This window comes from Loxodonta africana, chromosome 3, assembly GCF_030014295.1.
Source record: "Loxodonta africana isolate mLoxAfr1 chromosome 3, mLoxAfr1.hap2, whole genome shotgun sequence".
Lineage (NCBI taxonomy): Eukaryota > Metazoa > Chordata > Mammalia > Proboscidea > Elephantidae > Loxodonta > Loxodonta africana.
The window spans coordinates 53639804-53653817 of record NC_087344.1 but is presented as its reverse complement, the minus strand read 5'-3'; the positions used below and the strand labels follow the sequence as shown (position 1 = coordinate 53653817).

Genomic DNA, 14014 nt, shown 5'->3' with positions numbered 1-14014 from the left:
GTTGGTTCGTGGAGCTTAAGGAAACAAGCTGTCTCTATAACATAAAAGTGCAAGGGGAAGGAGCAAGTGCTGATGTAGAAGGTGCCTCAAGTTATTCAGATTTAGCTAACTGATGAAGGTGTCTACACGAAACAGCAGATTTTCACTGCAGACAAAACAGCCGTATACTGGAAGAAGATGCCATCCAGGACCTTCACAGCTAGAGAGAAGTCAATGCCTGGCTTCAAAGCTTCAAAGGACAGGCTGACTCTCTTGTTAGGGGCTAACGAAGCTGGTGACTTTACGTTGAGGCCAATGCTCATTTACCATTCCAAAAATCCTAGGGCCCTTAAGAATTAGGTTAAATCTTCTCTGCCTGTGCTCCATAAATGGAAAAACAAAGTCTGGAGGACAGCACATCTGTTTACAACGTGGTTCACTGAATATTTTAAGCCCACGGTTGAGACCTACTGCTCAGAAAAAAGATTCCTTTCAAAATATTACTGCTCATTGACAATGCACCTGGTCACCCAAGAGCTCTGATGGAGACGAACAAGGAGATTAATATTGTTTTCATGCCTGCTGATGCAACACCTATTCGCAGCCCATGAACCAAGGAGTAATTTCAACTTTCAAGTCTTACTATTTAAGAAATACATCTCATAAGGCTATAACTGCCATAGATAGTGATTCCTCTGATGGATCTGGGCAAAGTAAGTTGAAAAATTTCTGGAAAGGATTCACCATTCTAGATGCCATTAGGAACATTCATGATTCATGGGAGGAGGTCAAAAATATCAACATTAACAGGAGTTTGGAAGAAGTTGATTCCAACCCTCATGGATGACTTTGAGGGGCTCAAGACTTCAGTGGAGGAAGTAACTGCAGATGTGGTGGACATAGCAGGAGAACTAGAATCAGAAGTGGGGCCTGCAGATGGGACTGAATTACTGCAATCTCCTGTTACAACTTTAACGGATGAGGAGTTGCTTCCTAGGGATGAGCAGAGAGTTGTTTCTCGAGATGGAACCTACTCCTGTGAAGATGCCGTGAACGTTGTTGAAATGACAATAGAGGATTTAGAATATTATGTAAACTTAGTTGATGAAGCAGCAGCAGGGCTTGAGAGGATTGATTCCTATTTTGAAAGAAGTTCTATTGTGGGTAAAATGCCATCAAACAGCATCACATGCTATAGAGAAATCTCTTGTGAAAGGAAGAGTCAATCGATGCAGCAAGCTTCTTTGTTTTCTTATTTTAAGCAGTTGCCACAGTTAACCCCAACCTTCAGCAGCCACCACCCTGATCAGTCAGCGGTCATCCACATCGAGGCAATTCCCTCCACCAGCAAAAAGATTACGACTCCCTGAAGGCTCAGCTGATCGTTAGCATTTTTTAGCAATAAAGTATTTTCAATTAAGGCATTTACATTGTTTTTTTAGACATAATGCTATTGTACACTTAATGGACTATCAAAAATTAAATTAAAAAACCAGTTGCCGTCGAATCAATTCTGACTCATAGCAACCCTGTAGGACAGAGTAGAACTGTCTCATAGGATTTCCAAGGAGCAGCTGGTGGATTCGAATGGTTGACCTTTCGGTGAGCAGCCGAGCTCTTTAGCCACTTTGACACCAGGGCTCCTAATAGACTACGTATAATGTAAACATAACTTTTACACGCACTGGGAAACCAAAAAATTAGTGTGACTCGATTTATTGTAGTGGGCTGGAACCAAACCCGCAACATCTCTGAGGTATGCCTGTACAGTTTCTCCAGTGAGCACAGCTCATTCATTTGTTTACCTGAGGTCATCTTTGTTGAGCACCTATTCTGTGTCAGGTACCATGCCAACACCTGGAGTTATGGTGGTGAGCTAGACCTGGTTCAAGGTCTCAGCTCTGATGATCAAGATCTAGCAAGTGTGGGAAGGTCGGGGGATGTGAAAGCCAGCAATGACAAGAGTGTGTCCCTGGGGTTATGGTGGATTGGGCATGATGCTGACACAGCCCAGAGGAAGTGCCCCCAACCCAGGCTTGGGGGTTCCTGGGAGGGCGGGGGAGGTTTTGTGTATGGGACTTGGACCTGAAGGCTGAGAAGCAGTTACCATGTGAAATGGTTGGGGGTACGGTGTGGGGAATGGAAGTCGTTTGTTTATTTATTCATTAGTTCTTTCATTCATTCATTCTCCTGTTAGTTTGACTGAAGAGAGGAGGAGTAGCCATGAGAGATGAGTCAGGGGAATAAGAAGGGCTTTCTGGTGAAGTTATGCCCATTGTACCAAAGAGGATGGTTTAAAATCAGGAAAAGTATGCAGCAGGGTTGTATCCTTTCACCATACTTATTCAATCTGTATGCTGAGCAAATAGCCTGGGAAGCTGGAGTATATGAAAAAGAACTCAGCGTCAGAATTGGAGGAAGATTCATTAACAACCTGTGATATGTAGATGACACAAACTTGCTTGATGAAAGCTAAAAGGACTTGAAGGACTTACTGACGAAGGTCAAAGGCTATAGCCTTCAATATAGATTACACCTCAACATAAAACAAAAATTTTCACAGCTGAACCAATAAGCAACAGCATGATAAACAGAAAGGCTGACATTTTCAAAGATTTCATTTCACTTGGATCCATAATCAACAGCCATGTAAGCAGCAGCCAAGAAATCAAACAATATATTGCATTGGGCAAATCTGCAAAAGATCTCTTTAAAGTGTTAAAAAGCAAAGACGTCCCTTTGAGGACTAAGGTGCACCTGGCCCAAGCCATGGTATTTTCAATTTTCGTATGGAAGTGAAAGCTGGACAATGAATAAGGAAGACCAAAGAAGAATTGATGCCTTCGAATTACGGTGCTGGAGAAGAATATTGAATACACCATCGACTGCCAAAAGAACGAAGAGATCTGTCTTGGAAGAAGTACAGCCAGAATTCTCCTTAAAAGCAAGGATGGCAAGACTTCATCTCACATACTTTGGACATGTTATCAGGAGGCATCAGTCCCTGGAGAAGGACATTATGCTTGGTAAAGTAGAGGATCATCGAAAAAGAGGAAGACCCTTAACAAGATGGATTGACACAGTGGCTGCAACAAGGGGCTGAAGCATAACAGCGATCGTGGGGATGGCACAGGACCTGGCAGTGTTTCGTTCAGTTGTACATAGTGTTGCTCTGAGCTGGAATTGACTTGCTGGCACCTAACAACAGCAACCGAAGAGAAAATGGAGCCTCAGAGAGGTGAAGTGACTTGCCAGGTTACAAGGCTGAAGCAGAGATACACACATAAGCCAGTTTAGGCTCAAAAGCCCATCTCTTTCCATTCTTCCCTCGTCTCTCTAAGAAGGGGCCAGGCAGGTTAGATACACCGCTGTGATTTTGAGGGCCTTGGAGTGGTACCCAGCTAAGAAAACTCCCACCCCACCCAGGCATGCTCCTTTGTCTGTTGGAATGATCCCCCACACTGTGAAGACCCAACTTTAATTACCCTTTGGGCCTGGTGTAAGGGAGCCAGCCTGAAGCGTCTAAAGCTGAGGGGAAGGGACCACTGAATTCCCCCTGTCTGGCTGGGAGTAGGACTGAGCATTGTACAGGCATCGGGACTAGAGCTGTAGACCAAGCTTTGTCACCCATTATCTGTGTGACCTTGGGCTAGTCCCAACCCCTCTCTGGGCCTCAGTGAGACCATTTTGACTGCTTCATGCTGTACTCAGTGTGGCCAACATTGATGACTGTGACTTCTGGCCTCAGATGTCTCCAGATCTATTTGGGCTAGAAGTAGGTGACCATCTCATCCTGGTTTGCTTGGGACTTTCTGGGTTTTAGCACTGCAAGTCCTGCATCATAGGAAACGCCTCTGTCCTGGAAATGTCAGGACTACTGGTCATCTAGCTGGGAGGACATTAAAGACCATCTGTTCAGCCTGCATCTCATCTTACCCACAAAGAGCAAGACACAGCATCTCGGTTTTGCTCCTATGTGGCCACAGAACTATTTCATAGCTATTTTGTTTGTACATGCCATGTTTTATGACTCAGTTGTAAACCCCTTCAAGTCCAGGTACCGTTTCCTCTATTTCTTTCCATCTTCTGGGCTCAGCTGAGCCATCTCCCCTGGGAATCCTCCCCAGGCCTGGGCCAGGCTTCTCTGTCTGCTCTTCCTCCCATGGGGCCATCATAGTCCTTTAGGGCGCATCTCAGGATGGCCTGTTTGCCTGCCTGTCTCCCCGTTAGCTTCCCCAGAACCCCTGAAGCCCCTGAGCGTACCTTGTTCACAGTTGTTTCCCCAGGACTTGTGTGGGGTCTGGCTGAAAGCAAGTGCTCAGTAAATGATAATGGAATCCCTCCAGTGCCCAGAACAGGGCTGAGCCCCAGACAACTGTTTCACACCCCAACTCCAGGGCAACTCTGTTGGCAGAAGGATCCTTCCTGGAAGAGGCACAGAGAGACTCACCCAGGTGAGGCTTCTTAACTCTTTCTGTTCTGTGGGCCATTTAGGTGAAGCCTGTGGACCCCTTCTCAGGATAATTAAAACACATCAGGATGACAATGAAAATGACTTTACTAAAATACAGTTATCAAAATATTTTTCAAAGTCTTCCTTATTAGTACACTAAATAATATGCTTTAGTGGTGGGCCTAATATGACCTTAATTTCAGAGTTGTGGGAGCTTAAATTATATTTTGAGATATAGACAATAACTGTAGTGTGATATGAAAATATCTGATTTTTATTAGTGACAAAATCACAAGGCCTTCTACTTGTTGCCTACATTCATAATGGAAGGAAGTGCTAAATACCATTTAAAGGTTATTGAAAATAAAAATATGGCTTTTGTTCATCCCAAAGTTATGGACCACTCAGAATTCTATCCTCGGTCCCTTTGCGGGGGGGGGGTCTGTGAACCCCTGCTTTAAGGCAAACAGGTTTTGATTCTTTAGGATAACAAGAAAACCATCAAAATGAGAAGACAAAGAGTAAGGAATGGTGACCAAGTTGGGTTGGATTAAGCAGAGAAAGGTTTAAAGACAGGTGAGTTTCTGAGTTTCTGAGCACTGTTAAAGGCGAGTCCATTTTGGCAGGGAGCAAAGAGCTGGGGTTGAGGGAAGGGAAGGAGGGTTTGCTCTTGCGACTGAATCAAAAACACAGTGGACTAACCACCACAACCACAACATCCCAGAGCAAGCCTTTGTGTCTCCTTTGTTTCGGAGAATACCAAGGCATTGCCCCTGTGAGACGGGGTATCTGCCCTGAAGCTTAAACAAAGAGACCAAAAAACAAACAACAGTTAATAACAAGACAAAAATTAAATTGTAATTAAAAAAATGCAGCTGGAAGAGATAAGAACACATCACAGGTCTGGTGAAGCGCACAGAGGACAAGCCACAGGTGTTCAAAGGTGGGGGCCAACTCCCTTCTGCGCTTTGTGGTGGAAAAAAAAAAAAGTTTTTTTTTTTTTTTTTGTAGTGGGGGTTAAATGGGGTAATGGACAAGGCGCCGGCAGTATAGGAAGGCTGGGTTGGAGCACGTGCCTTGGGATTGCTTTCTCCTTCTCAGGACGCAGGAACATTCTCTGTAAAATGGGGATGATAACTCAGTATTTTGTTGTTGTCGTGTGCTGTTGAGTTGCTTCCGACTCACAGTGACCCTATAGGACAGAGTAGAACTGCCCCATTGGGTTTCTGAGGAGCGGGTGGTGGATTCCAACTGCTGACCTTTTGTTTGGAGGCCAGAGCTCTTAACCACTTTGCCACCATGGTGCCTGACATATACTAAGCACTCAAAAATAGATGGTATTTTTTTTTTATTGTGCTTTAAGTGAAAGTTTACAAATCGTCAGTCTCTCATACAAAAATTTATATACAATTGCTCTCCCCCTAATGAGATAGCACACTCCTCTCCACCCTGTATCCCTGTGTCCATTCAGCCAGCTCCTGTCCCCCTCTGCCTTCTCATCTCCCCTCCAGGCAGGCGCTGCCCACATAATCTCATGTGTCTACTTGAGCCAAGAAGCTCACTCCTCACCAGTATCATTTTTTATCTTATAGTCCAGTCCAATCCTTGTCTTGGGCTAACAGAAGGTCTGGGGACCATGACCTCCCGGGTCCTTCTAGTCTCAGTCAGACCATTAAGTCTGGTCTTTTTGTGAGAATTTGAGGTCTGCATCCCACTGCTCTCCTGCTCATTCAGTGAGTCTCTGTTGTGTTCCCTGTCATAGCAAAAACAGACGCTATTTAAAAAAAGAAAAAAAAGGACGTTTGTAAATTGGTTCAGGAGACACCGGGAGACTGGAGAGCTTGGTCTTCAGGGTGGTGGGTCTGAAAACAAGATCTGAATGAATGAATGAATAAAGGAAAAGGGACCCCCAGCTCTGGGTCAGCTGCATCCGAGTGTGCGTACGTGCGCGGTGATGGGAGGTGGTCAGAGCGGCAGCAGCGCAGAGGAGCGGAGCCCAGCCTGAGCTTGCGGGTGTCAGAATCCGGGGGGATCTTTGCTCAGTTGCCGCAATTCCCATCCCCGAGCACCACTACGCGGCCCGGCGCCTCTGTGGGGCCCGGGACCAGCGGGCTCCGTGGTGCCCAGGCAGATCTCGGGACGACGAAGCCCGCGTGTGGGGCAGAGGGCGCTGGCGAAGCGGTCGAGGAGTCCACCCCCGGGTCCGCAGCGTGGCGGACCTGCTGCCAGCAGCGCTGCCCTATCTTAAGAAGATGGATCTAGGCCGTCCCAGGCTGGTTGGGGTGGGTGCCGGTGCACCTTCGGATGCTGCGGTCTCCCAGCCTCCGTGACCTTCCAGGCCGCGGTCTCCCGCGTCCTAAGCCAGGGGACTCTGGGGCGAGCAGCGGGGCCTCCTTGGCAGACGACGTGGGGGAGGGGGCGCCCTGAAGGGAGAAGCGAGCGGCTGCCCGGACTGTCGGCCCCTTTAAGAGGCCGGGCTGACTCTGCGGCGTTTCCAGCTAACCCGGTCCTTGGTGCAGCTCTGCGGTCCGTGTCCCCCAGCGGAGAACCCGAGCTCCGCTGAGCAGCTGAGCAGTAGCACGAGAGGGCGTGTCCAGCCGGGGCGATAGGCGGGGCCAGTGCTCGCAGGCCTCTGGTTTAAGGAAAGAAAGCGGTGGACCCTGAGACTGGGCGGAGCCACAGGGGCTGTGGGCGTGGCGAGGCACTGCGGGCCTCGCTGGGCGGGGCCTCGAGGGGCGGAGCCTCGGGCTCTTGGAACGCCGCAGAGGGTGGGCGGCAGGGCGGGGTTAGCGGCGGGGGCGGGGCTCGGGTCTGCAGTGGGCGGGGCCGCCGCAGAGTGGGCAGGGCCGGCCGAGAGTCCTCTGCGTGCGGCTGCCGCGGCGCCTCCACAGCGTCCCCGACAGTGCTGACCGTCGGACCCGCGACCCTTGCTAGCTGTGCGCAGCCGCCGCGGCCTCCCCTGCGGCCCGAGCAGCGGCCAAGCGCGCCCCAGCACCGGCCCTCTGCTCAGCGCCCACATCCGGGAGCAGCCGGCGCGCCTTCGCTGCGGAGGCCGCATCTGGCGCGCATCTGGCACCGCCCGGCCGGCGCTCTGGAGCCCGCGCCCGCCTTGGCCCGGCCGCGCCGGGAGCCCTGCCCGGAGCTGGAGCCGCACCTGGAGCCGCGGGCCCGGGGCCCTGAGCCGCGCAGCCGGCGCATGATGAACTCGCTCCTCTTCGGGGAGATGGCCTTGGCCTTCGGCTGCCCGCCGAGCGGCGGCGGCGGCGGGAGCTGTCCCAGTGGGGGCGGCGGCGGGGCCGGGCCGGGGCCATCACCGGTGACCGCGGCGCTGCGGGACGACCTGGGCTCCAACATCTACCTCCTGAAGGGGCTCAACGTGCGCTTCCGCTGCTTTCTGGCCAAGGTGCATGAGCTGGAGCGGCGTAACCGGCTGCTGGAGAAGCAGCTGGAGCAGCAGCAGAGCGAGCGCGAGCGGCGGCTGCGCTACAAGACCTTCTCCCGCGAGCAGGCCGTGCAGACCGGGCCCGAGCTTCTGCGGCCGGCGGCGGCCGGCATCGGGCTCGGCAGCAGCGCGTCGGCCGGCGCCAACGCCAATGCCGTGGCCCTGGGCGGCCTGCCCTCCGGCAGCGGCTCGCACCCGCAGCACTACGGCCGCCTGCCCGGGACCATCTGGAGCTACACGCAGGTGCGCCGGACGGGCGGCGGCGGCGTGGAGACAGTGCAGGGACCCGGCGTGTCTTGGGTGCACCCCGATGGCGTGGGCGTGCAGATCGACACTATCACGCCCGAGATCCGCGCACTCTACAACGTGCTGGCCAAGGTGAAGCGCGAGCGCGACGAGTACAAGCGGAGGTGAGTGGGGGTATCCAGGTGCTGGCGGCCGCGGAATGTCAGGTCGGGAGGGTCCAGGAGCGGCTGGCAGGCCCAGCAGGTGGGCTGAAAGCTGTTTGCAGAGCGCCCTATGCGCTCTTGGAAGACTTAGTTATCTAGATCCAAGAATGGGGACCGGCGCTGACTACGATGGGGGACATCTCGGTGCCGTCATTGGTCCAGGCATACTGGTTTCTAGGTGACATAATAACCATTGGTGTTGTATGCCATCTCATTTAATCTTCAGGACACCGCAGAGTGGAAGGCAGTCTTTTTCCTATTTTGCAGAAGAAGAAACTGAGGCACTGAGCTATGAAGTGACTTGCCTTAGGTAGCTTTCCTTGTAAGTGGTGAAGCCAGGATTTGAACCAGTAGTAGTAACCAATCCTGGATGTTCTGTCTCCAAGCCCAGGTAGTTTTTTATTTTCCTCACTCCCCCCAGGGGGGAGATTCCCCCTCAAAGGGTGAGAAGAAATTACTCTTAACCCACCCAATCCTCTTTTGTTCCTTGAATTAAAAGAGATCATGTGTTTGAAAACAGATGGATCACATGGGGCTGGGCTCTGCTGTTCCTGCTCCAGCTTTGAAAGGTCCAGCTGGCTGGGCTGGACAACCAGACCATATCAGACTAATAACAGGCTTTTAAAAATGCCTCCCTTCATTCCTCTTCTCCCCACTCTCCAAAGTCTCATGGTTTATTGGGCTCCTCATGGTTTATTCCTAGCCTGAAAGGCCCCAGGAGGGATAACCTTGGGCTGGAAGACTGGACCCAGATCACCATCTCTGGCTAGACTGCCCACAGGACTGGCCATCCCATTCCTGCCCCAGCCCAGATTCCCCAGCTGGGAAACAGACATTACTTCCTGCCTGCACCCTGGCTGACAGTGCTGTCTGCTTGGCTTTCTGATAAGAGGAGGGGGTCTGTCTGCAGCACCGCAGGCCTGAGTCAGGGGAGGGGCTCTCTGTCCTTGATGGACTGGTATTACATGGATCCAGTCCTATGGATCTGTATTTCAGGGCTTGAAGGATGCACTGAGAAGGACCTTTCCTTCCACCCCGAGCCCTGGTGCACACATGAGCTGTAGGTTTAATGGCACAAAGCCCTACCCAGGGAACTGGGCATGGGTCTCCTTCCTTTCCCTCCCACTGGGCAGGCTGGCCACTGGGCAGGGTTCAAATGCCAGCTCCATCACCTGCCAGTGAGATTGCTGAACCACTTGGAAGCCCGTTTCCTCAGCAGAGAAAGGGGAATAACAAAACCCATGCAGGGTTGTGCAAGGGGAGAGTAGGATGGTGGTGGTGATGCTTTTTGGAAGGTTTAAAGTACCAAGCTGATCCTATTCAGGATGACAGACGTGTTGTCAAACTAGCAGGGAGCCGAAATGCCCTGAGTCTCAAGTCTCTGGCTTTCAGGGGTAGATCTTAGACCCCACTGGGAGATGAGCTCCTCTTCTGGGGTAGCTGTCTCTCTTGAAGACTTGGGCATGTCTTGGTGGCCCACCATGGGGAGGCCACCTTTCTGCCCTCGTGGGCAGCCTTGTTGGGGTGGGGTAGGGAAACAGGCGCTTGGTCTCGATGGTGAAACTCGGGAGGGCTGGGCCTTCCTGTCTGCCACTGTTGATGGTGTCGTCATGCCCCAGGTTTGCGTTGTGTTTGTTTTGTGGTGTGTGTGCTTTTTGGACCTGGCTACTAAGGAGATGGAAAAACCGTGCCCAGTCTTAGAGGGAAATGGGTTGGCATTGAGCAATGTTCTGTTGAAGTTGCACCCAGGGTGTGGGGTATGATGTCAGCTTTGGCGCTGGCCTGGAATGAGCCAGTGCTGCTGAGACAGGTGGAGGTAGGTGTCACTCTTCCCGCCCTGCTGGGAAGGTGTGTGCATACCTTCTCTTCTCTATGTTTTTGTGAATTGGACACATCTTTTCTGGAGTTGCTTTAGGGCTCAGGTTGGATTTTTCCAAAGCAAGTGTATGTACTTCCCTGGTCCTCAGTTTCCCTAAATGTAAGGTGAGGTAGATGGGCTAGAACTGTGTTCCTTGACGCCGCAGGCTTCCTCTGAGCTGTTTTCGGGGTTCCTTGAATATTAAATAAAATTATTATTTAAAAATATATTACAATCTTAATATGGTCATAAAAATCTGCTCACTAACATTTAAGTTCTTAATGTTAACTCATTGGAGCCTACCAGACATACTTACTAATATTTAGTCTCGAGTTAAAGCGTCTCTCCTGCCCTCTTTGTCTGCAGAGTATTCTGAGATTGCAAAACAAGTGGCTGAAAACTATTCTTATTTGTAGCTACTTATCTGTGCGAGTCAGGATTTTCTTGATGCTTTGCAGTGAAAACTGGAGACAAAATTAAACTGGATGCAGGACGTCATCCCTAATCCCGATTCTAAATGTTAATGCAGCAGAATAGCCTCATCAAGCTCATTGATTGAATTTAGAATAGGTAACTGTTATATATTTGGACCGACCATATCAAGTCATACAAGCAACATTGTGTTTTTACTTGCTTATATGTTTGAATTTCTTATAAGAATTTTTTTTGAGGGGGTGTGGAGTATATGATCAACTTTAAAAAGTGTTTTAAAACTGTGGGGCTAGATGATCACAAAGAATCTTCCCAGTCTTGACAATGTATAAGTTTGAGTTCCCACCCCCCAACGCTCCATCCACAGGAGAAGTCACAGACTATGGAATGAGGCTGAGGTGTTTGCTGAATATCTGGCAACCGGAGTCTTCAGATCCTTTTAGGATGCCTTGCCTGGTGCCCCAAGCAGTGACCAGCGGGAGGGCCCTGTGTAAGGAAAGGAAAAGTTCCAGGGTCTCCTCTGGTCTACTTGGAGTAACTCACAGCCTCGGACTCCCTTATTACTTTTCTCAGAGCGAAACCTGGGATGTGTGGCTCAATATTCTCCCAACTGGAGGCTCCACCATCATGATTTTTTGCCATATCCATGAACTATGCTATTAAAAAAAAAAAAAAACCCATTGCCACTGAGTCCGTTCCAACTCATAGCGATCCTACAGGACAGAGTAGAACTACCCCATAGGGTTTCCAAGGCTGTAAATCTTTACAATAACAGTCTGCCACATCTTTCTGCTGTGGAGCAGCTGGTGGGTTTGAACTGCTAACCTTTCAGTTAGCAGCCAGGTTCTTAACCACTGTGTCACCAGGGCTCCTTCCTGTACTATTACTTATGGAAAATGAAATATTTTAATAGCCTTGTTATTTGCTGTTAGGTGCTGTCAAGTCGGTTCCAACTCATAGTGACCCCATGTACAAATTTATAACGTTTTCACTGGCCGATTTTTTTAGAAGTAGATCTCTGGGTCCTTCTTCCTGGTCTGTCTTAGTCTGGAAGCTCCACTGAAACCCATCCACCATAGGTGACCCCGCTCGTATTTAAAATACCGAGGACATAGCTTCCAGCTCACAGTAACACGAAGCCACCTCAGTATGACAAGCTGACAGATGAGTGGTGGTTTAACAGCCTTCTTGCATATCTTAAATTTTACTTGTTTTAAGTTTACAATTCATTGGTTTTTAGTGAATTCACGGAGTTGTGCAACCATTACCACAATCCAGTTTTAGAACACTTCCATCCCCTCTCAAAGATCCTTCATGCCTGTTTGCAGTGAGTCTCCGTTCCCACCCAAGCCTAGGCAACCACTCATCTTTCTGTCTCTATAGATCTGCTTATTCCAGACATACCGTATAAATGGAGCCACACAATGTGTAGTCTTTTCTGTCTGTCTTCTTTCACTTAGATAATGTTTTTGAGGTTCATCCATGCTCTAGCATGTACCAGTAAAAAGCAAAACAAAACCAAACATTGCCGTCAAGTTGATGCCCACTCGTAGTGACCCTATAGGGCAGAGTAGAACTGTCCCATATGGTTTCTGAGGCTGTATGTTCCTTTTTATCACAGTGTAATATTCCATTGTGTGGATAGTCCACATTCTGTTTATCCATTTACCTACTTATTCAATATATTTTAAATGTAAAAAATCACTGGTGTGCTCCTAAAATCATCCCGTGTGCCCCCAGTGGTACACGAACCATGCTTTGGAAATACCAACCCAAAGAGCCCCTAGCCTGGGGTGCCCAGCCCCCGTCCTTTCACCACTACTTTGGTTTCCCCTTGGTCCAATCAGCCAAGCCCTGAGCCCTTTACCACGTGGGCAATGTGGTCGCTGAACCTGTAATGCAGACGGGGTTGTCAAGCATTGATTTGGAAACCAAAACAAACATCTCTACCCTGTCACCACCCAGTGCTACCAAGATATCCTGTTCTGAGTTTGCAAGCTGGGGACTTTTGCCTGGGAGATTCCTGCTGAATCTAGCCAAACTCAGCTCAAGCAGAGAATTCTGTGAATTGGCATCCAAGAGACCTGGGCCCTAGGTCTGGCTGGGTTACTAGGTACTGTGTGACCTTAGGCCTGCTGCTGCCCTCTCTGGGCCTCAGGTTCTCCATCTTTACATGAAGGGGTTCCTTTAGGTGATCCCTAAGTGCCCTCCCAGCTCACTCTACACTGCAGGTCTGGGACTCCAAGCTCCCTTGGTCAGGGCTGATCTTTCTGTCTCCTGGGATGACAGCGTTCATTGTAACCTTTGTGGCCTGGCCTCCCCATCTCCCTTCCTGGCCTTGGATGAACATGGTCCAGGCTTAGGGCATGGGCAGTACTGCCTAGCCCATCCCCAGGCTAGACTCAAACAGTTTCTTCTCTCTTCATTGGCTCCAGAAGGAAGCAGGAGAGCCTTGAGGTTGTCAAGAAAAAGGTCCCTCTAGCCTGGCAGATGGGGGGAAAGTTCCCCAGGGGCTGGCAGAGGGGGTACTGCCTGGCTGCCTTTTGGTGGGGAAACCTTTTGAGGGTCTGGTGCCCCTGGTCCAGAAGCTCCTGCAGCCCTCCTGGGCACCCCAGCTCCAGTATGATTTGGGACCACTGGCTTCCTTCCCTCCCCCCGCAGGTTGCTGATGGAGTGTATACACCCCTGGCCTAAGTCAGCTTTAAGGGCTGGATTTGTTTTTCCCTGGTGCCTGGAGCCATAAGAAGGTATCCTGGTGATCATTTAGCTGGTGGTTTTCAAGTGGGCCCTCCAGAGCCCTAGAGCCCAGAGCAGAGTGCCTCGAGCTGTTCTAGGGACAGTGGAGGCTGAGCCCTTGAGGCTTGGCCCACGTCAACCACAGTAACTCCATTTCTGTCTAACTCCCAGATGGATATTCTGAGGAAGAGTCAATTTGAGAACAGGGTCCACTGTTTAAAAATGAAAAAGAAATCACTGATTCAGCTGAGTACTTTCATTTTAGAGATGGAGAAACAGAGTCCCAGAGGGGGACTGGTCCTCAAAGCTGAGCTGGCCCTACCCCAGACCCCTCATCTGCCACTCAGAGCTGTCCTCACCACTCTGAGGTGATGCCCACACTGACTGCCTGAGGCCAGGGCTTTTCAGGTTCTCTCCACCTTTTTCTGTGTTTGCCTTTAAGGATCTTTCAGAAAGGCACTTTCAGAGACGAGAGGGACTTTTGTCACGAGAGGGACTTTTGTCACGGCTATTTCTGATCATGAGCCGGAAGGGGCTGGGCTGTATCAGCCGGGATAAGGTCTTCAAAAAGGAATGGTGGGTGGGTCAGCTGGAGTGTCCCCTGCCTTTTCCCGTCACTTCCTAGGGAGGCCCTGGAGCAGGTGGGTGCTCGCCCCTGGACACCG

At 50.3% G+C, this 14014-nt stretch overlaps 1 protein-coding gene across 2 annotated transcripts in view; it reads left to right on the top strand.

Annotated features, from left to right (window-relative positions):
• The first annotated feature begins 7605 nt into the window (after window positions 1-7605).
• IFFO2 (intermediate filament family orphan 2) overlaps window positions 7606-14014 on the top strand; it is a 53024-nt gene continuing 46615 nt past the window's right edge. Inside the window, exon 1 of one of the 2 annotated variants that reach the window (XM_064281371.1) lies at window positions 7606-8284. In XM_064281371.1, coding sequence (XP_064137441.1) covers window positions 7629-8284 — 656 coding nt within the window. In that variant the 5' untranslated portion in view covers window positions 7606-7628. The remainder of the gene's footprint in view (window positions 8285-14014) is intronic. The other variant, XM_003413437.4, reaches the window with a different exon arrangement.